This window comes from Stylophora pistillata, chromosome 4 (genome assembly GCF_964205215.1).
Source record: "Stylophora pistillata chromosome 4, jaStyPist1.2, whole genome shotgun sequence".
In the NCBI taxonomy this organism is placed as follows: domain Eukaryota; kingdom Metazoa; phylum Cnidaria; class Anthozoa; order Scleractinia; family Pocilloporidae; genus Stylophora; species Stylophora pistillata.
The window spans coordinates 13593432-13616552 of record NC_142522.1 but is presented as its reverse complement, the minus strand read 5'-3'; the positions used below and the strand labels follow the sequence as shown (position 1 = coordinate 13616552).

At 39.9% G+C, this 23121-nt stretch overlaps 3 protein-coding genes and 1 long non-coding RNA gene across 9 annotated transcripts in view; 2 read left to right on the top strand and 2 right to left on the bottom strand.

The window, feature by feature from the left end:
• The window catches only part of LOC111329657 (LIM/homeobox protein Awh), a 28513-nt gene extending 18509 nt beyond the window's left edge, over positions 1-10004 (top strand). For 3 of the 5 annotated variants that reach the window (XM_022934411.2, XM_022934412.2, XM_088757000.1), the window contains 6 exons: positions 239-304; positions 696-877; positions 3348-3574; positions 6763-6816; positions 8321-8620; positions 9290-10004. In XM_022934411.2, the coding sequence (XP_022790146.1) occupies positions 239-304; positions 696-877; positions 3348-3574; positions 6763-6816; positions 8321-8604 (813 nt within the window). In that variant the 3' untranslated portion in view covers positions 8605-8620; positions 9290-10004. The remainder of the gene's footprint in view (positions 1-238; positions 305-695; positions 878-3347; positions 3575-6762; positions 6817-8320; positions 8621-9289) is intronic. The other 2 variants (XM_022934413.2, XM_088757001.1) reach the window with 1 other exon arrangement.
• A 99-nt stretch (positions 10005-10103) lies between these two features.
• LOC111329658 (uncharacterized) lies at positions 10104-14058 on the bottom strand. Of its 2 annotated transcripts, none has more exons than XM_088757002.1 (3): positions 13932-14058; positions 13117-13269; positions 10104-11689 (listed from the first exon to the last, which is right to left on the bottom strand). In XM_088757002.1, the coding sequence occupies exons 2-3, from the start codon at positions 13202-13204 to the stop codon at positions 10968-10970; spliced, it is 810 nt and encodes a 269-aa protein (XP_088613128.1). In that variant the 5' UTR covers positions 13205-13269; positions 13932-14058; the 3' UTR covers positions 10104-10967. The 2 variants fall into 2 exon arrangements, with proteins under 2 accessions (XP_088613128.1, XP_022790149.2); XM_022934414.2 differs by having other exon boundaries at positions 13709-13959.
• LOC148732536 (uncharacterized) lies at positions 11831-16079 on the top strand. Its single transcript, XR_016000020.1, has 2 exons — positions 11831-12631; positions 13956-16079. It is a non-coding gene; the product is annotated as an uncharacterized LOC148732536 (long non-coding RNA).
• LOC111329656 (uncharacterized) lies at positions 15154-16305 on the bottom strand. The gene is made up of 2 exons (XM_022934410.2): positions 16090-16305; positions 15154-15591 (listed from the first exon to the last, which is right to left on the bottom strand). The coding sequence occupies exons 1-2, from the start codon at positions 16108-16110 to the stop codon at positions 15154-15156; spliced, it is 459 nt and encodes a 152-aa protein (XP_022790145.2). The 5' UTR covers positions 16111-16305.
• Positions 16306-23121: the final 6816 nt, after the last annotated feature.

Here is a 23121-nt window from a genome sequence, read left to right as displayed (position 1 = left end):
GTATGTTAGATCGATTTCCCCGAAGACTCGTGCTCCTCCCACTTAGCCAAGCTAGCCAATCACGTTACAGAGCGCCCTAATTATCATGTCATGTTATATTGGCCTATTTGAAACCTGTGAGAGTTCGAACAACTTTGGATTATCTAGCGGGTGGTTTGGTCAGCCCCGAAGCCGCTATTAAATACTGTGAGCAGCTCTGTGAAGTGTGTCCGTGCTGACAGTGTGTTCCTCTCTCCAGATGACCACTGCTTGCGAGGAAAAATCTACGGCGAATTTTACTCGCGAAGTTGGAGACCAGTCTTCGGTAAGTTAGCGTTTGGGATGTTTGTTTTCGTATTTATTACTGTAACATGGTTGAATGCGAGTTTCTCGTGTGCCCGATGATGACCTGTTGTGCGAGAAATTGTTTGTTTACCTTCCTGGACACAACGTGAGGTCTTATTTCCTCTTTGAACTAACATATGTACAATTTAATGGCGAGTTTGAGAGTCCCTCTGTTAGCTTTACAGCGCCTGAGAATGTATATCAAAGATCCCTTTCTTGGATGAATTAAATTTGTTATTATTATTTTGATAATCGTATGCCTCGGGGGGAGTTCGAAGACATATATACATACCGCGCCAGGAAGAACAAACTTAATCACCGCACGAGTAGCAAAAGCAATAAAGAGTCAGTATCGTGTCTTGTGTTTCTAGGCACATGGAGAAAAGTGTGCAGGGTGCAAAGGTAGAATTATGGACCGATATCTTGTAAAAGTCAGCGGGAAGGCTTGGCACACGGGCTGTCTGAAATGCTGCATGTGTGAACTAGAGCTCGGCAAGGAGGCCACTTGCTATACCAAGGAAGACAAGATTTACTGCAAAAGCGACTATGCGAGGTGAGTATTATTTGCGTGCTCATTTCAGGTTTACCATCTAAATTTTACTTAACAGTGCGCCTCTGCGGTTTGTGGACAACATTTATACTTTGTTTGTATCAAACAGTCAAGAATATATCGTGCGGATTGGAATTTCGGGCACGAAATTTTAAGCTTCATTTTTATCTTGTCATTTTCGTTGCTTTTATTTATTTTCTAAGCAAAGGAGATGAAAAGTAGCTTGTAAAAATACATTTACTAGTTTTTCTTCGCTAATTGATCTGGCCACAAATCCATCCCAATAGTAATTTGTGTCCGTCTTCTTTCTAGCGACATTTGCAGCTTTCTTTCAGTTTTTGTTTTTTTTTTTACGTTGCTGTTTCCATTAAGAAGTGTACGGAAATTACTTTTCATCTCTTAATTTGAGCGCTACGTTGCTGTGTCAGTTTAAGTGTGAAATCGAGAAGTATTCCAGGCGACCAAGTTTCCTGTATTCCACCGAAAAGTCTAGGAACACTGGAAATGATCTAGACTGAGCCAGTCTGAAAGATGATTTCCGATAAGAAAGCCCTATTTAAGAAACTCGTATATTTATTTTTGACGTTTGATTTACGGACGGCTTAGGCGAGGACTTGTTGAACCGTTAAACAATCGAACATAACAAAGGTCCCTTTTGGTTTACAAGACTCTACTTAGTAAGACCGAGCTCTCCTGTTGCGGGACATTGTATTAACCATACCACAGTTAAAGTCTTTTATGTAACCAGCAGATTATTCCTTAATCTTCCCTGGCACGGTATCTCTAACGAAACCATTTTAAAGTGGCTTGAATGAATGGTGCTGGGAATCGTTCCAACTGCCTGGAGTTTAATTTTATTATTTAAATTTTTTTTTAGTTTAGATCAGCGGGTATTTTGTTGTCATACTGGGGAAGCTTTTAAAGTGCGCAGAAAATGCGATTCATTCTTTAATGCTACGTTAGGACCGTCGGTTTATTGTCGACGAAGCGACCACCTCTAAAAACAAAATGACCGCATAAATAATGCGTTTGATCCGTTTTACCGACTTTGCCAAGTTCAGTAAAAACTCAGTCTCCGATTCTGAGCGCCTTCCTCACCGACTTGCGCGTATTTCTTCACAAGTTCGTGTTCCTGTTTAGCTTGACTCTCACCTGATCTATTTTTTCCAGTGGCTTAGGCGGTTGAGAATTTCCTGGCCAAAAGGCACAGGCGAATAAAAACACCTGCCTCTTACGTGTAAATGTAAACATAGTGAATTATGTTTAAAATGCAAACTTGCAAATTATTTTTCACACCCCACATGAGTGACCCTATTTGTGTTTTAAACTGGTGAGACTCACTTCTTGAGGCTTGGAAATCTGGCGTAAAAAGACGCTTTGTCGGTCTGTTTCAACTGAATTGGAAATTGGTATTGGTATTGAGTGTCCTGTGTCTAAAAAATAAAAGGTTTCAAAAATATTTTGAAATGCGATCACTCCAATTTCCAACTGGCTTACTTGAATTGGTTTCGTTCAAAACTGTTTAATCGGTGCGCAGTTTGTCTTGTGTCGGTGTAAAACAACTTTTCACTCGTTCTGACTCGTGATCTGTTACATGAGATTTCAAGCCAAGGATATCCAGAAAACAGTTATGAAAATGATAATGAAGACAAACTTATGAAGAGAAAGGTAACGATGATGTAAGCGTAGCAGATGTGAAGCTTCTTGAAACTATAGGGTACAGTTTTCATAACCCTCCAAAAATAATCTTTGCGCGACCGGTTTAATTTCACTATTAATGTGTCTTAGGATAATACTTGCCCTTTCAACTTAAATGAAAAATTTAAATGAAGCTAATTCAAATAGTTCTTACTTCGATTTGGATCCCATAGCGATGAATATAGAGTTAAGGAACGGTTTCGCAATAGTTTATTTGTAATGCTTATGTTTAATAACTGTTATTTATCCTGTACTTATACAAGTATCATTGTGTTTGTAGTTATTACCCGCCTTATTTATTTTTCTGTTCACTTAAGTTGCTATGAAGTTCTGTCTCGTTGAAAGCCATGTCTAAGTGTGTTTGCAGTGGTTCGTCAAAAACTGTGCTGAGTTTTTTGGTCATTGTCAGATTATCGAGCATTATCTTTGTCAATATTGTGTCAATTTAAAGAACCACTTGTATATTTGTCCATAACAGAACTAACAATGATTTTCCTCCTTGGAAAAGCAGAAGTTTTCCCCTTCCCTTTCCAGCCCATTTTGTAATAAGTCGTGATATTATCCGTGAGAATATTTATTATCGCTTTTATCTTGACGCTGATAAACATACACCAAATTCGTGCTCACTCTCGTCCTCATAACGCTCGAGAAGTGAAGAAACTTGTTTCATACAAAAGGAAAAGAGCTTCTTCCCTCCCCATCCAGCCCTCTCTTCACTACATGGCGATATTTTCACATGATTATTAATCTCGTCCATTAATTTTACGATCTACAGGCAGTTCGGCACTAAATGTGCCCGTTGCGGACGAAGTATCCACGCGAATGACTGGGTGAGACGCGCGCGGAGCAGCGTCTACCATCTCGCGTGTTTCGCGTGTGACGCTTGCAAGCGACAACTTTCTACAGGCGAGGAGTTCGCGCTAAAAGAAGGACATGTTCTTTGTAAATTACACTACATGGAGAGTTTGGAAGTTTTCCCTCCCGATAACTCCTCACAAGACGGTAAGTTTTTGTAGTTCTAGTCTGACTGAATCTTGTTGACAATTTTAGTGTGTTAAATCGACGCCCGAAGTGCGAGCGAAATTAGAGTCGTAAGAGAAGCAACGAACGCGAATGAACGTGGATTACCCGCACTTTACGCGTCCTTACGCGCGCTCAGCTCACAAAATAGAAAGAAGGAAAAAAACAACGGCAGAGAATAGGCTTAACTAAAAGTTCTCGTAGAAACGAGATTTCATGATGAACTAATTTCATTAGTGATTTGTGTTAATCAGGGTTCTGCTTAGTTAATCTGAAGATGTTATTCGTGTTTAGTAAAAAAATATATATATATAGAAATGTGAAAGAAGGAAATTATTACCAGTTACTCGAGTTTCACGCTCTAGGCGGTCATCAGTCTGAGAGTTGTCTACGAGAAGACAACTTGTAAACAACTCTCAGTCTGATGATCGCCTAGAACGTGAAACTCGAGTAACTAGTAATAATTTCCTTCTTTTACATTAGTATTTTGCTCTGCTCATTTCTGCATCGAGCACTCGAAGGATAAGTGAAACAACTTTATTTCTTGTTTATATATATATTACAAGGGTCGTGATGTCACGTTCGCAAAATAGACGTTAAAAACAAGATTTCTTTTTAAACAGTCTTAAACTTGAAAATTAAACAAAATGAAAGTCACAAGAGAAATATCGGCAAATCCAGTTGAAGAACTGTTAAAAATCTATATTTGTCGATGTGTTTACCCTCTAAACTGCGTATTAGCCTTGTCATAAAATTGCTTTGAGAAATTTCCCGAGGAACAGAATTAAAAGTTTCATTGGTGTTTTTGCTTAAATATGCAACTGTAAAAGGGGGTCTCTTTACTCAGATAGCGCATAATTTGGATTCTCTCAATACAGTGTAATTAATGATCTCCGACTTCGCCTGTCTGGTTTTGTTTTATTACTCGGTGTCTGGAGGGAAGTTGCGTTTCAATAGGAATTTTCAGGCTCACTTTACAATTCATTATTATGAGTTTGATCTTTTATGCGATGTTAGTAGCAGAAATTGATATTAATACGCTTTGCATGAAGACCCGCCTGCGAATTAACCTGCTTCGGAAAGAAAAAAAAAAAGAAGAAAAACTCAAGTGTGAAAAAGAAACCGCTATACGCATAACTTTTGTTTTAGTTTCCTCTTCTTTTGAATGAAATCCCCTAAAACGTTAGCAGTTTTAGGGGTTGCCTCAAAGAGACTGTTCCAGGAAACAGCGGAAATTTTGTTGACACGTCTCGCTTTTGGAGTCAAAGGCAGGTTGGTTTTTTACATTACAAAGCGCGTTTTAGCGGAGTCGCTTGAACAAAATGTGTTCAGAGGTGCGACATTGAATTCTTTTTATTGAGTTTCTCAGAAAGAGTAATTACCGAACATATATAATTTATGGAGGTTACGAAGTTCTTTTTTTTTTGCCGCGGTCTCTTTTCAACGACACACAAAGCGTCCAGAGACCAGCTGCTTGACTGAGTATTTACAAATGACGCTTGAATGAAAAAAATGTTTCGACCAGCAACTTATTTTCACTTCGCTCAGAATTGCACACGGAACCATAATGCGATTATTATCTTCCAGGTTCTTCATTTACCGTAGAAGTTTGACACTTTAAAGATCTTTGGTTTTGCTCGCAGAAACGAACAAATCGAGCCTTTGCGGACGTCTAGCTTTTCCCATTTTGTCAATTTTGTTTTGAATTGTAAAGCTGAAATATTAATTTAAAATGTTGAGGCTGCAATTTAAAGTAATGATTGTAACCAGTTCGTGTTGAAAAGACTGTTGAGGACAGAGAAAAACTTTCCTTTGAAAAAAAATTTTTTTTTCATCCACAATTTTTAGGAGAACTTTTCGTTTGCAAATTCTTTTCTGTTTTTTGAGTTATGCATCGTGGAACTGTCCTAACAATGGAACGAGTTTCGTGCCTGTAAAAATACAGTAATTTAGAGACGTTTCATTTAGTAAGCTCGGTCATAATTTTGTATATTTTTTCCTCCATAATTTATCTCTACCACACGGAGAATCGTGTATCACGCGATGCAGTTGGTGTAGGTATTCACTTCAGAGAAAATATTTCATGCCGTGAGGTAAATGTAAAATTACGATCTTTCGCAGCCATACTGCATGGTTGTTTGGAAACAAATTACCAATAGACTGGGAACCGACTGAGCTTTAAAGGTGCATACAAGTCGCTTTTTTTTTTTGTTTGTTTGTTTCGAGCGGTTTTGAAAGCAACGTCGAAACTATTTTGGTTTAAATTGCTCTGGTTTTGTTCAACATATATATTATATTTTACCAAATTGGGTCGCACTACCAACACTGTAATTAGTCTGCCAGAGAACTTTAAGGTGATCGAGATGTGATCTATTTTGTTAATGCAGCTGGCCGCACTCGACTTTTGTGCTGGTTATCCGTTTGTGTTTGAACTGGTCATCAGTCTTATGTGATTTATGTCCTTTTTTTTCCTTACAATTTATGAAACTGGATTTTTCTTTTATAATTTAGAGGGATAGTCCTTCTGTAAGAGGTCACAATTGACGTCAAAACGAAGTAAAAACAAGAAAAACAACGGCAACGCGATATGAACGGTGTATCAGTGACTGACGAAACACCCTTTGTCTTGCTTTCTGTTTTCTTTTTTTTTTTTTGTCCTTGTTCGTAAGTAGTTCCCTTTGAACTCTCTTCAAGGTTATCTCTAGCTTAGTCCAAAATAAAATGTTGAAAAATGTGCACCAAACAAGAGAGAGGAAAAAATTGCTCTCAAGTCGGCTGTGCTACTGTAGTTGATGAGATCTCGAGAAACAACCTACTCTCGTAGCGCAATTCAGTTCATTGTGAATCACAATGAACATCTGTAGATTCTAACATCAACTCTATTACGAATATGAGACTTCAAGAGTTATTAATCAAAATAATAGAATTAGTTCCTCGTGAAGTTTCTACGACCCAGAAGATTTGCTCAATGATTGTTATCGGACATTACTGAGCCGTTTTCTTTTTTTCGCTAAACATCTGATGACAACGTTGAATGCTATTGTGTTTTCCCTCCAAAATATCGCCGATTTGCGCGCGTCCGAATTCACGATCGTATTCGTCTTAGGAACTGTAAGTCTCTTAAAATTTGTTACCATGGTGCTAAGACCTCTATTTGTATCCCCTCTTAGTTGCTCTTTCTTACTGCACTCAAAGTGATGGAGGGATTGAAGACATGGTACAAGGTGATTTGTATAGTTTGAATTCAAAGCCGACTGGCTGATAGTAAATTATCTTGTTTTTTGTCCGCACGTAGACAAATTTTAATCGCAAAATTTACGGTGCTGTAAAACATTTTCTGTAGTCAATCCCTCTTAATCACGTGAATACACTTCGCCTGACCACGTGATTCTAAGTCCATACATAGTAAAGCGGATTCAGGCCCATCGACCACTCTCACAATTGAAAAGTTCTTTTTAATGAGAGAAATATTTTTCACACTGTTGAAAAAGAAATTCTTCGACCGCTCCCTCAAGACAAAGAAGCGAAAAAATTATTGTATGGCTAGTTGAGAAAGTATTCCTAGTAGCATGTCAATCCTTGCGCGTAATGAGATTGACTACAGTTATTAAAAGATGAAAATTCTAGCCTGCGGCAAGCCCTCATTATTAGGATTATAAGCACCGCAGGAAGCAGCCTTTCTCTGCCCTCGGGAAGATTGGAGACCAGGCGGGAGAGGTTTGCCGGAGGTCTGGTCAGTGCTAGACCAGTCATAGACCTCTTACCGCTAGCGTTGCTCAAGGCCTCAAACGTACTCGCGGGCGAAGAAACGCCTTTGAGTTGGAGTGAGGCTGAAGGTGACTTTGTCGTGATAAGCATCAGCATCTAGTTACATTTGAAAAGCAGCAACTTTTGTATCTTAACAAGGTCACCCTCAGCCTCACTCTCGTTCAAAGGCTTGGCAACTAAGCACACAACCGTAACATAGACTATTTTCTCATTAAGTTGTTCTTGAGACTGTAGGAGCTGATCATCATAGAGAAAAGCAATGTTTAAGGGCCATAAATAATGTTTGGGCAAACTTCAAAAATTAAATTCACTGCTGTCTGCTCTTGACCGTTTGTGCCCTTCCAACTTTAAAATTAACTAAGTGAGCACAGCACAGTCATAATCACATGTACATTTTTGTTGTTTGCTGTTGCTGTAAGCGTCAAGCTGTAACTTCCATATCGTGTATTTGTCAATCGTATTATAAATTCCCAACGTTTCCTTCCTACGCTTCCAAAGAGACTAAAGTTAGGCCATGGACTGCAAGATCGGTCAATTGTTCGTGTATGTGTTTTTTCCACTTAAAGGTAGACAAAACACTAGTTACCGTACCTTAAATGAATCAAGGGGGTATATTTTTTTAAGAAATTATGGTGCTACGCAGGTGGGGTAGTGTTACTAGATAATTTAATTTTTATCAACTGAATCGATATTGTAAATTTGTTACCGTTTCTAAAGCTGACGTTTGGAGTTTTTAGCCTTTTTTAGAGCGTTTAACCCGCCGTCATTTTCTCTGACGAAGGCCAACACTCGAAACGTCAGTCTTAGAAATTTCTATGTTGGCTAATTTACATTATCAACTCAGTTGATAAAACTAACATACCTTAGTTTGATGGTGCTCAAACTTAAGCCTTTGTACTTTTCAATCTTGTTTGATCGCTTCGTTGGTAATAACAGCGTGATTTTTACATCTCTGATTAGACGCAGACAGTGAAGATTCACCTTCCAGCGGCGGAATTCTAAAATGTCATAAAACCAAACGAGTGCGAACCACATTCACCGAGGAACAACTACAAATCCTTCAAGCGAACTTCAACATCGACTCTAATCCGGACGGGCAGGACCTGGAACGAATTGCTCAGCTGACTGGGCTCAGTAAAAGAGTAACGCAAGTTTGGTTTCAAAACTCGCGCGCGAGACAGAAAAAATACGGCACACCTCTGTTCTCTTCCAGCCCGAGAACACCAAGTTCGGCCAGCTTTTGATTCTCTCGGAGCCGAGGTGAATCTCCATTAATTTTAGAAAAGCTTTTTTAATGTAATCTTTCTTGAGTGTTAAGTTGTGGCAAGTCCTTTTGTTAAGAGAAGATTGTTCGCGTAGAAAACTCGTCAATGACACTTGTCCAGAAATTCTTGCTAGAGGAGAAGCTTCCCCCCCCCCCCGAAACTACCTTTTTATTTATCAACTGTAACAAATATTGTCCTTCTGAAGTTTGCTTCAAAAAATCTTGCTAAAATTGGTGGCACCAGCTGCTGGACACGTTGACTTCTCAAAGGAGTACTTTTTCTTGGAAACCTTCTTCCATGTGAAGGGCCTTTTTGCGTAAAAAAAAATAGTTGAAATAAACTAAGCTCATTAAGCCGGGTAAGCTTAGAAATCTTACAATCCTTACATATAACTTCGGAGAGACGAAGTAGTTCGAATATTAACCAGAGGGAGAGCGGTTTTACCTTTTTTGCAAATTGACTCATTGGCGTCTAGCCGCACCCGTTTGGGTGAAGGTCTGAATTACATATTTGAAAGTTAACACCTGGTGTTGTTTCAAAGATCGCTTCATTCCTTTGATTTCATATTTGATAATTTGGTTTTTGCGTCGTTAGAATATGTACAGTTTATTACCAAGGGGCTTAAGGATTTTTTTGTCTTAATTCTGTTATTTCATTCTTGTAGATTGCAGATTTTAAGGAATTCAATTAGTCATGCCATCAGCAGTAATCGCAGCGACCAGCTGGATGCGTTTGTAAGGGAACAGTAGACTTCAAACAAAAATGAAACGACGCCATTTCCATAGCTTCCAGCCTTTGTCACCTTGGAACTGTGTGTTTTCACAGTTGGAGAAGTTATTTTGGAAAAAAGAAAAAAATACTTTAATCTAATGGGTGACTGAGAAAACTGTGGTGGTTTCAGGAATATTACTTTTAAAATCTCTTATTTTCGAAGGAGATAATTTACTCGACTTAACAGCGTTTGAATTTGGAATTCAGACCAACTTTTAACCCTTTTTAAGGGATACACAAGGGTATGCTTATTCACTATAGTGTTCATGTTTGTGGTAAGTTCTCCGACTGTCAAAACTACATTATTACTCGGGACAACAGTCAAAACAGTAAACAGGAATCGCCATGTAAACTCATTACCCTCTCTGAGAAAATTTTTCTATTAGGGGATCGATCGTCATTTATCGCCGGGGTGAGGGGTGGGGATTTTAGTTGTGTCGTAATGAAAATTACCTGATCCCCCCTGCAGTATTCTAATGAGTCCCCCTAGTTGAGTCAATTTTCTACAGCAAACCCCTTTTTACTCTGTTGTGATTACTGATTCCCCCGCCATCCCCTCCTTAAAACCATGTGTTCCCCCAACTCCTCCGAACCCTCTCCACCCCCCACCCCCCCGGCGATAAATAATGGCTGTTCCCAGGCTGTTGTTGTTGCTATCATCAACCAGAACAGGACTGGTCCATGTTCTCTCACAAGAAACTCCGCCATTAAAATGTTGTAATATATTGGCATAAAGGAAAAACAAATAATATTTAACTTCTTATACGAGATAAGAGAATGTGCAGTATACATGAGGTCGTAGCTGTGTAAATTTTGTCCATAGAATATGAACATCCCTCCTAGTAGGGGCCAAAGCTGTTGCACTTGGTGCGTCTGCAAGTTGCTATTAAAATAAGGCTTAAGAAAAAATTGTTGGTGATCAGCTCTTCTTTGAAAATGTCTTCTAAACTGTTCCAGGTGTTCAGTTAGCATAACAGAACAAGATAAACGAACGGCGCGAAAGTAAAAGCGAGCGGAAAAAAAAAAAAAAAAAGAATCGCATTTAGGTCGGCGCGTAATGTTCCTTACGATACCCGACCCACGCCTCTCTCGTTTTTCGCTTAGCTGCTACCCCTTCATTTACATTTGCGTTTCGTTTTCCGGACAGAACGCCTAAAACAGGCTCCCCTATGCAGACGTGAATTTTTTTTGTCGCACATCTTTTTTTCCCAGGAGAGAGAGTATTGCCTTACGTCGTGTATTTAAGTTAGGAGTCGATTTTTGCCCTCAGCAAGCCTGTGACACTCGATCATATGTGTGAACTTTATCTCTTGGCAAATTCCTCAAATGAAGATTCGAATGTGGTGTAGGGGTTTGTGCGCGCCAGTGAAAGTGAAGAGAACGAAACCCCTTCCTCGCCCATCTTCACAACGAGTACGACTCGTTGCGAAGCTCCCGTATGGCCTATAAGACAGCCTATCTAATATCGAAAGGACACCTGAAGAGGCATTTGAGTAAAAAAAGTAGTGAGGAAAGAAAAAAAAGTCAGTCTGTTTTTTACATGGCGGAGATACATGATAGCCACCCGGGCATTATAAAACTGGCTTGCGGTATCCCTCTTTATTCAATGAGGTGATAACTCGCCACAGTTTTCTCTCTATAATTTGAAGAAAAAACACGCGAGTAAAATCTTCATGGGTTGAAAGGTACCAAGCCACAGGCAGCCCCTCTCCATATTCAACAGTAACCATTACCGTGGTTAGCAGAAAGTCATATCCTGTAGTTCCATGTGTCGAGTCAATACAAACACCTTTGGAAGCGAACTTTTGGGCCATTGCCTTTTGGAAGGGGATCTGGATGACTATGAAGAAGTCTTCCTGAAGTAGATCAAGATCTTCTTGGGCTTGCTCTCCTTGCAACTTGTAAAACAGTACCGGGTTGTTCCCACTTTCCTGCCACTCTTGAATCCAGGCCCGAACACTTTCTTGGTCATTTTCAGACCTTTGGACTTGACCCCCAAACCACTGAAAAGCTCTTGAGATGTTAGACAGGTCTTTCATGTCAGTGAGGTGATAGTGTTTAAATGCCCCCCCTTGCATCCTGTTCTCTCTTATGTCCCCAAGTATTTTGCCCTTAGAAACTCCTTGCTGTATCAATGCAGCCATTTCCTCCTTTTTCTGTTTTGGCAACCATGTATGTTGTAGGTCTTGCTGGTGGCCATAATGGGTAAGGCATAGGTCAACAGTAATTTTGCCATCTTCAGTAGTCGTTGCTTTAAGGGTTGCTGTACAGTTGCGCTGTATCTTGAATGTGCCTGCAATATTATCAATTAAAAGTAAATCAGCAAGGATAATTCTCTGAGCAATTTACCCATACTTGACAGTCCCACCATAGGAAAGATTTTTCATGGTAGGGTGCCTCAGGTGTGAGCTCATGGGAAGGGGGGGGGGGGGTTCCAGGGCATTTCCCAGTTGGAAAAATAGGAAGGCAGGAAGTCAAAAGTGGATTTAAAACATGAACATTTCTGGTACTTTTGAAATTATGAATGGAGTTTTGTGAAACAGAAACTTTTTGAGGCAGACAATTTACAATTTAGGAAATAATGATTACAGGAATATATTTTCACCTAATTTTTCCTAAGGTAGACTTTACTGTTGAATTCAACCTAGAATCTCACAATCTGGTCATCTACAAAGACAGACCTTCAACCTAAAGGACTATACTGTACGTAAATAGGGAGTTTAAGCAAATTACTAGGGCTGGCGCTGCTACGGCTACCGGAAGTAAAATTGTCCAGAAACGAGTCATTGCGCATGTCAGTGGTTCCCATCCAGCCGTCGCGGGAAATCCTTCTACGCGAGTGGGAATGTTTCGACGTAGTCTGTGGTACGTGAACTTATCTCGCTTCTTTCTTCGCTTTATACTTTCTCCTGAGCAATTTTAATTATTGAAATACACTTAAAATCTTTAAAAATAGCTTATCGGGTTTATTTATCAAGCTTGCTGTCCCTTACCGAGTGAATCTGCCTTTATTTTTGCCGCCGGGTTTGTCGAAGGATCGAAGCAGTGTGCATATGGAGAACGCAGCGAACGCAAGGAGAAATGCGTAGGTAGAACGTCTAACTTTTCCTTTTCAAACCTCAAAGACTACTTGAAATTCAAATAGCTGAAGCCGAGGAATGACGAGGGTTATGAGGGACCGTGAAGAAACTTTGCTTTGGTGTTTATAAGCTCCAAACTGGCAATTTTACAACACGTAAGCTAAATATTTTAGTTCACTCATTCATTGTGCACAGGAACGCTTACAATTTTTTTTTCCAAACGCTAGAATCCCTCGTCCCTTTAAACGAAGTCATTTTGAGTTTTTAGACGTGCAAAAACTACCGCGAAGACGCTTAATTTATTGGTTTTAAACTTCTCAGCCGTACTAGGTTTGTAGTTCGCGTTGCTTAAAAGTTGAATTTTGGCGGGCTTCGGCGACGTACTCTCCCCAAGCCTCGTCAACCACGATAGCCGTAGCAGCGCCAGCCGTAGTGATTTGCTTAAACTCCCAAATGATTGGGGTACTACAGGCACTACTATTTCTTTTTTCCAAATGGGCAGACTTCCACCACTCCTGGGGGGTGCAGATGCACCCATTGCACCTCCCCTTCCCTACAGGCCTGCTTAATGCAAATACTCAGGGTTGTGGCACAAGGGGCAGTAATAACTTTTCGTACTTGATGATAGCATTTATTGTACCTTGTGATTTTAATTGCCTTATTCCAGTTCCTTTCAGTTTGTAAACTCTTCCTCTGTTACATTGGTAATACCGCACAGTACCCTTCATCCCAGTTGTTTTTATAAAAGAGTACCTCTCTACCTCCTCTACCTTTGCCTTCCATTGCTCAAATGCTATAAATGGAAATAGAAATGTAAAATTATTGCAATTTGCATGAATATAATAAACATCATGAACTGGTAGTTGACATAATCTGCCATCAAGTAGGTTACACATAGAACACATTAGCTAATAAAATACCCAAAGATGTCCAGTGGAGATCTGCTTTTATGTCACCACCCCTCCAACTCCCACTATTTTAATGTAGTGTCAGATAAAACCTGATGGAACACTTCTATGTAGTGCATCCAGCAATGTTTAGCCAAAAGAATATGCGAGGCCAGAAGGGTGTCATTTCAAATTGGTTAGAAAGGTTAACAAAATGATGCAGATAATAGCTGTTAAAACCCCACTCATCCCCAGCTCTCTCTTTACCACTCTATCTCATGACTATGCACAATTGGTAGATGGTTTAGACCTATAGTTGTAATTATTAAAGTGTTTCTATCTCACCTGCAATATTGTCAAGGTAAACTGTTGTTGTATAAATGCAACTCCATGTTTCTCACTGAGATCATTGTTGCCTCAGCCAGCAGGTCTGATTTTTTGTGACATTTAAAGTTACAGTGGTGACAATGGCATGTCCCTGTATACTCCAGTTTTTCATCTGGATGTTGCCTTTTCATGTGCCGCTTTAAGCTTGCATTGCAAGAGAATACCAACAAGGATAACTTACACTGGTGGTTTTTGTTCTTGCCAGGTACACTGCAATTTTCTTCACTAGCTTCAATGGAATTAATGGAATCATCTGAAATCTTCTCATTAACTGGAACATCACTGTCTTGCTTGTTACTACCAGAGTCCTGATTGGCTCATCTGGTGGCCCTTGTCTTTATCAACTAGAACACTGGAGTGGACGTCATTGGCCGGATTTAGCTGACAATGGCCATTGTTGACAGAAGGGTTGTCTTCAATTCTGGAAACCTTGACATCAGCTTCTTCACATGATTCTTCACTGACTTTATCATCAGGCAGGCTTTTCTTGGTCATTGACACAACTGGGGACCTGATTTGCTGGCATCTGGTGGCCTGTCTTCATAAACTGGGAAATCATTGGAATGGATGTCCATAGCCGGATTTTCATTAGAGGGGTCCTGATCTTTGTCACTGGACCGATTGATATCTTTCTTCATATTAGGGGTGTTTAAGGACTGCAAAGGCAATTAAACAGACTGTGGTACATCATTTTCAATGCTAACAGCATTTTGAGCTACCCAGGATGCAATGACTCTACGTAAATGGCCATTAAATTATGAAGGTTTCTCGAGATAAATATGTGGTGGTTGATTGGTATTCCCTTGGCTGATACATGTAGTGGACAGTTTAAATAGTGGGAGGTTATGGCAAGCAATTGCTGCCATTACCATCACAACAATACCACAAATACTGCTGCATGTTTGAAAAGGATGGAGCTGTGCACATGCAAAATTACAATCATGGGTTCCAGTTCTTGAATTCACACTGTGGGGAGCATGACAAACCAACCTGATAAATGAGTAAACCTTGTCAATGAGTCCATGAGGATTAGGCCATCCCAATGAGTCACCATAAATGATCTCTCTACTGTTAATATCCACAAGGCACATTGTCCAATGGCAACCCCTTTGAACATCACTGCCAGTAAAAGTGTCACCCTTAGAGGAACGACCAACACTGACTGCAAACAGGAACTTGTCAGGCTTTGTTGAACCATTTACAAAGCATTTGAGTGATGATGCATCTCCCCTGAATTCATTAAGATGGAGACAATAATTATGTGTGGGACTGTGATCCATTTAGGGATTTCATTAGCCATCTAATGGGGTCACAGGATAACCACTGGTTCAGGCAAATTGTAGACAGCTCATTAGGGAACATACCATAGGGTGAAATTACTTTGCCATACCTTACTGAGTATATCAAATCCTTAAATTGCTCAATGGATGATGCAGGAGGCTGGTGTACTGTTGCCGGAATGTCTTGTATGGAGCTGCAAACCGGCATTTAATCTCTTTCTGAACTGCATTCTTAATTGATTTGGCACTGTTAAGCTTGAGCATGGTTTGCAATGAGGAGAGATCAAAGCAGCCATGCACATTTTCAGCATAAACAAATGTTCCATTCTTATGCTGATTCTTGCAGGTGATGCCATCTTTCCACTTCAGAACTTGGTTTTCTGGAGGGAGAAACTTCAGGGTGAAGGGGTTTGTCACTTGTCTTGTTACTGTGTTCTGGGGTAGGCATGTTCTTGCCACACTCCTTGTTGGAGGAAGCCAACAGTCATATGCAGCTCCTCTGCTAAATGATTTAATACTCTCGAGAGTGAATCTCTTTGAGTTCTCTCTCAGTTGTTTGACCTAAGTAAACAAATTTTGTAGTGTATTATTAAAATTTTACTGATACGGACAATTTTTAACTTCCTTTTCATCTGATCATGATTTGAATTAAATAGTGGATGCAAGTTACGCATTACTTCTGCAAACAGTGTGTCCAGCTTCTGCATAATTAAGCAATTAGGAGTATTGCTACACCTCACTGGATGGGATACTAAGGCATCACAGTCCTCCCCCCCCCCCCCCTATGATTTATCTAGGTTTTCACAAATAAATTTTCAGTGCCCATTTTTACACCTAGATCTAGCCTGTGTGACAGGCATTCAAAGGAGAGGGTCCAAAGGGAGAAGTGTGTGTGTGTGTGGATCGATGTTGAATTGTATTTGCCTTTGTTTATGGAATGTGAAATTTTCTAGTGAATGTCATTTGCCCACAAAATCTTTCTCTTACAGCGTCATTAATATTCATTATGTAAGTTTTAACCCTCATTAAAATTCACAATTATTCAAAAATGATTCTTACCTCAATTTGACCGTTTGCCATTATGTGAGCTAGTGGGTTCACTAGAGAAGCAAGACTATCTTTAAAACTTTTGGCACGAAAGCACTAAAAGTAAGGATGGGCCGACACCGATACCAAATATTCGATACAAGCGATACCGAGGTCGGATCGAAAAATATCGATACAGCAATGAGTATCGATTCTTTCGATACTGAACGTGATCTACCCCGCGCTTTAATCTCCCGCGTCTGACCGCTGGCAAGTAGCCGTAAAGACTCCGGGCTCGAGATCGTGCATTTGTACATTTGTGAGCAATTCTGTAGAGCTGGAGGGGAACAGGGGGGCGAGAGCCCGCGAGAACAAGGGGCGGGAGAGGGAGGGAAGCGGGAGAACAAAGAGCGGGAAGCGGTATCTACATGAGGGCGGGAACCGGGAGCAGAAATAAATAAGGCGATAGTTTGTTGTTTATTACTGGGTATTACTCAGTCATGAACGCTTATCTAGCAAGGTTTTGAAATTTTCAGTTAACGTCTACCAATGCTTAAAAACATTTTCAGAGGAAAGAAAACGTAAATTTGTACCCGGGCTGGAAAAACAGCATTGCTTCCGGTAAATTGTGAATCCCGTCATTGGTCATGAGATAGCAAGACATGTACAGTGTCTAGTAAGTTGTAGCTGTCGAAAATCTCCAACAAAGAAAGTGATTCAGGGTAATACAGGTCATTCAAATGTCGTCAAAGACCATATTAATCGGTCTCAGTATTTTCCGTTGTGGCCACGAAAAATCCGTTCATGGAAGACCTTGGGAGCTCGCTCCTTATGACTGTACCTCCCAAATTACTGAAGATTTTGCCTCGTGGTGCAAATTTGTTTCAAAGGAATGCCGCTTCGGTGAGCGCGCCGGAGAGTGCGGAGTGGTCTACTTTTCGACGCAGGGAACCCTAGCTGAGAAGACAGTCGCCTCAGTAACTTTCATCAAGAACTTCCTCCATCGCCTCCGAACGCGATTAAGTAAAGAATGTCCTCGTATGCTCTAAGTTCTTGATGTAAGAACATTTCTTACACTCGTTAACGAGTATTTCAACAGTGAAATGCGACAGGTGACAGACACACCTACTGTGCTGGATTGTGCGATGTATTTCGTTGAGGCAGCAGATGAGACCTTAATGAGAATTGCTTGTCCTGGTTATATTTGCTTCACTCGGGAGAAACAACACTATGAGCTACCATCACAGTTTTCAATCAAGTACCAAGACTTACTTCCGGTACCACGAGAGCCAACTAGGCCCGTGTTCCTGAATAAAGAGGACGATTGGAGAAATGAATTTGGACGAGGGGTCAGGCAACAGTCCGTGCGAAATTCTTTCACGAAAGACAAAGCTGGTACTCTCCTCTTCTATGTGTAGACTTCAGTGGATGCACACGACAGCACCGAGGAACAAGCTCTTACATCAATACAGATACACCAGTGCATCCATCAGGTACTAACTATAGAAGCGATGTAGAGCCCGTACCCTTGCCTGGGTATGATCACAAGACGTATCAGTCATCACATACTGGAATTTACGCAATCAAATGCGAATCCAACTTTTTCTCCATCTTCATTTCACGTGCGATAGACGCAAATGATTTCTGTGGTACTACATATGTCATAATAGATGAAAGCTGTTTTCTCTTGGAAACATCTAGCGAAGAAGCAAAATGCAAGAGAAGTGACGTTAATTGTGGGAAGATTCGATACGATTATTCATGCAACGGTCGTTTAGAGTTAACTGAAGAAAGATTTTGCCAGATCCTTTCAGACTGCCGAGGGGAATGTGATTTAGAAACACTGAAATGAAACTGAAGAAAATCAAGAATATTATCTTGACTCGGAGGAAGAAGAGGCTCTAACCAAAATTTGGAGTAGGAAGAGGTCAGTGCGGCCTCCCCGGCGCATGGAAGACTTTTTCTAGCCGCAAAGGTTAAAAGACGATTTCAACCCATTGAACAAATCTGATAATCGGTCGAACAAGACTGTTCAATCATGCCTCACTAGCAATTAAACTGAACGCTCAAAATGCAAACGGTTCAACAATTGATGTACTAACTACGAATACTTAGTCCTACTTACGTCAAAAAGGGAAAGCAAGCATGAATACAGAAGAAGCAAACTCTAAACGTTTCGTCTACCTCTTGATTTTTTTCTTTTGATTTTGAATTGGCAATAGCTATTACATCACATAGTGAGCTGAGACTTTCGTCTCTATGACGAGATGTCAGAAGCGACGATCAAACTGTGATAACCCGGTTAGTGAAACTTAGTTTAGTAAGAAAACTGACCAGTAGTAGCTTCCATCGGTAACAAATGATCCCCAGCCAAAACAAAGACCAGCCGAAATGAACAAGAATATTAAATTTTAGCTCTGTTTGAAAGTTAAACCCGGGTTTCTGATCCTCTTCATTAACCTGAAGACGGGAGCAACACAATGGAGGGCGGGAGTCGGGAGGCAAGGGGGCACACAAGTACAGGAGGCGGGAGAGCGTGGCACGGGAAGCGGGAGACTCCAAACCCTCTGCCCCACCCCCCCGACATACTTTAAATTATATATACATAATTATCTCTTGCACATCAATCCTAGGTCAGTGCCATTTCTTTGTTTATCTAAAAGTAGGTCCATGGTGGCCAACTAGAAAGCCTTCGCTACTTTGACCACTACACACATTCTTATTATCTGTACTTTATTTATTTTATTCTGTAATCATTTGTAGCAATTTTACTTTTCTATCTATATTAATTTTATGTAAATGGTGTGAAATAATGAACCTTGAACCTTGAACCTTGCCTTGACGTGGGATTGATCTATGGGTATTCCAAAGAGCTCTCAAGTTGCTTGGAATTTCTAAGCAATACAAATGTGAAAGGAACTCATACATGTACGTTATAATTTATTGCGTACTTGGAAGGGTTTTACACTCTTTTAGATTAAAAGTTAAAGAAAGAAAGTGAATTTGAAGGTCATACGTTCCATTTAAAGATTTTCTTTTGGCTAAAATTGGGGCTAATCTATGTCACCTCCAATGATAAAGAAAACGATAGAGCTGAATAATGAAAGGCTACATCAGAGGGTATACGGTCAACAACGCGGGCTCAAGTGTCCTTGGTCTAAAATTTAGCGAAATTGGAGGAAAATAGTAAGGGCCGACTTTTAAAACCGAGGAACTCCGTTTTTTTCGAAGGCATTTTCCTATTTCCAGAGGTTTGGAGGTTGTTCTGTAAAAGAAAAGCGGCAAGGAAAACGACACCTCAAGCAACAGAATAGGAAATCAACCATGCGAACGACTCAAAATCCATGTTTCCACGGCAAAGGGTTACAATGACCCCATATAAAAAATAATTAATCTTACAATGACCCCATATAAAAAAAGGTAATGAAAACTAGATAAATTAATAACAATGATAGTATAGGTTAACCTGAATTAAAATACTTGTTACTAATATGAATTAATAAAAAAATAACAAGTCATATTAACAATTTCACTAAATGTTATATAACCTTGAATTTAAAGATATTCACATTAGATGGAGAGCAGACCTCATATTGAGCACGGCTGTTATATTTTTCCACTTTTGTTTGAATCAAAGTAGCTACATTTAATTATATTAGTCCTAACGATATCACTTTTTTTAATGATCTGGTATAGCAGTATCCAAGTGAGAAGGGGTCCTATCTGCATTAAAAATCCAATAACTGGGACAAATCAAAAGAAACAATGTAACATTGAAAAGAAGCCCCTTGTAAGTGTCATTTCAAGGCACTCTTTGCTGAATTATCCAATGCAAGTCTGAGACCTGGAGAAGAAATAAATAGAGACTTCTGTAAGAATATGTCCAGAGTTTAGATAAGTTAAACAAAGATTTGGAGCTTCTATGCAGTAGTCACAGAACAAAGAACAACACAATAGCTGATTATGTTTTATTTATCAATCATACACCTTTTATCTTCTGAATGTAAATAGAATTCATAGTTATTGATATTTATTAGAAGGGTTTACCAATAGATTTAACATTGTTTTCCTCCTATATTTCCACATTATTTCATTTTTATACTTGTCTGTGACACTGATATCTTTTTCATCACAGTTAATAGGTTCCAGTGTTACTGTTACCATTCAGGGTTCGTACACTTTTGACCTGTTAAAATTCCATGATTTTCTATAACAGTACAGTCCTTTGTCGTTACCAAGTATTTGCCACGTGGATTATGGAGACCCGCATTTCTGAACCCCATTTCTGATAGCCCAGAGTTTGTAGATGCCAGACTGCACATTTTGTTCTTAAGTTAGTTAGCCACTGCAGATTTTGCCTAATTTCATCCGCGCAGACTAATGGCCCATACAATTCGCCCTTTCATTTCCAAGATCTGATTGCTAATTCTCTCCTCTACCTGCTAGACATTTCCTATTAAATCAGTTACAAGAATTTGGTATTAGATCTGGATAATGCATGTATATTATATAAAGAGAAGTTACACAGTCCAGCAAATACGAGATATCGTCCATTTTTCATCTCACAAGATAACGTCGTACGAAGTTATGAGGCTTACATGAGGTACTTGACCTTAGTGAGCCTGCGCTCCTTCGTTAATAGCTGGGTTGCGATTGGGTGATGAAAAGTTGAATGTTGAATGGCGCGAAGTACTGCATGCATGTTGAATATATCAATACCATAAGTACAACAATATTGCATTGCCACAACTACAAAGTGGAATTACGAGAAGTACAATGTTTAATACTCGAAACTTGGAAGTTTAATTGTAAAAAAGACAATGTTGAATCGGAAAAAGTTTCATAAGGAATAAAAACTTGAATGTCCAATGGTGAAATAAGGAAGAATACTAAAAGTACAATGTCAAATCGCAATGTTGAATTTTGGCCCCGATGGGACGCCATAATAAGCTGCAAAGCTTTTATTACTATCGGGCTAAAATAAAGGTTGTCTGTCTGTGGCGTACCTGCAAAACTAATAGTTAAACAAAGCGTAGTGTCCACTTTAAGTCATAAAGTCTGGCAGCCATAGAGTCTTAAATTAAGGCTAGCACGAAAACAAATTGGCGAGTAAAGGATGTCCACAACAGCAGTGCCGTTTTTACTGGCCGGGTTTGTGGGTCCGTCTGTTTTTTTTCTCTTCTTTTTAATCACCGGGAGAGCATTGTTCTGTTGTGTTTTAATGAGGAGAAAATTATTTCTTTGTATTGTAAATCTCAGACTGAAACAGAAACAGAGGGGATTTCTTTCCGTTAAGGGAGCTGTTTTCAGTGCAATTGCTGTATGTAACAAATATGTTTCTGACAGCTTTGCAGGAAACTTCCCCTAACACCACAACTGGCAGGAAGCATGCTTTTATAGCACCAAAGCCAGCGGACAACAACGCTAAACAATTGTCGAATTTTTAAATACCCATTGCTGTTTGGTTTAGTCAGGAAATACGCTTCATAATCTCACTAATGGTGCGCATTGAGACTCGAAACTCTTCGGTAATTTATGGCTGTGCTAAATACTATATACATGCCGACTTTAAAATATTAGAAATATTCGTCGACGAGCCCTTTTCAATGGCGTTAATGCTTTTTCATGACTCATCACGAAATTATACCTAATTGTTTGAAGCCACAGAAACGTATGCCTAGAAAAGGTGACGTTCTAAGAAGGTTTCGAGTCTCCCTTTCTAACACTAAGCAGCAATGCTTTAAAATGAATAGTTTATAATTTATTGTTTGAGATTGAGTCATTCCAGCAACAACTTTGATACCAAAAAGTTCGAACCAAGTGAGTTTTCACGAAGGTGGATTATTTTGAAAAATATTGATGAAGCATGCACAGGACTTTATGGTACTTAATAAAAAATCTGATGGAGTCGCTCAAGAATTAATGATGTCCTGCAGAGAAAATGAAAATATCTCGCAGGGCCTCTGAAGTCATGTTGATCCATATTCATGAACCAAACCTTTTTCGCGGAAATGTGAATTTCCTTAAGGCCAGCCTATACAAGACGGCCCTTGCATTGATTTTGATGAATTATAGTACGTTTTCACTTTCACTTCAAATAGATTCAGAAATCGTTCGCAAATTGATTCCAGGAAGTAATGATGAAGAATCCTTTGTTTTGAAATATCGATATGGCATGCGCAGAACTTGGTGGAATTAGTGTTGTTACGAATGGTGACAAACCCTGTAAATTCAAAACTTTTAATCAGAAGTCCTTCACAAGGCTCCGAGAAAACTCGCACTCAATCTTACCGTGACTAACGCAACATCGAAACCAAAAATCGAGAAAAACTGAACGACATAGGGAGCATAGAGAGAGAGGTGGCTTAGTGGCACCGTTCGAAGATGCAGCTACCGCGCATGCATGAAAATCTAGATGTCCCGTATGGGAACCCAGGCGACGGTCGCGCGTAGACCGGCCGCAATGATTAGTAAAATGAGATGCTCTCCATCAAGCTGAATGAAAATCGCTTTGTCGTCGAAGACGTCTCTTTACTGAACTCAGAAGTAGTTAACAGTTATGCTCCCGATCATAGCAGTCGTGATAAAAGACACCATTGGTTTGCTCGTGAGCAAAGGAAGAGACTGGGTAGTAGAAAAACTGAAAGATGGCGATGTAACAGATAAAAAATTCCGTTCTTTGCTCATTCGGGAAATAGACAACATCTCGTCGAAGTTAGATGCACTTGCAAGGCAGCATCTGTTAACAAGCATCAGCTTCTTCAAACAAGGATTGGTGTATCTTTTTACCTTGCTGGACGAGGGAAGAGTTCTCCGTCTGAACGGGAACGCTCTCACAAGTCCAGGAACATGTTCAGCTGCGCGCTTTCGATCAGAAACTACTGTAGATACAGCTTCCGCTATTGTCGACAGTCTGAAAAAGATGCAGCTCGCTGGCTTGAGTGATTCACACAAAAGGGCGCTTATCGACGCCAAGGAAGCATTCAAAACAGCTTGTCTGGAAGCAACAAAAGCCTTCAACAACGAAGCTTTGAGTACCACTGATCGTATCAGAGCCATGGCTAT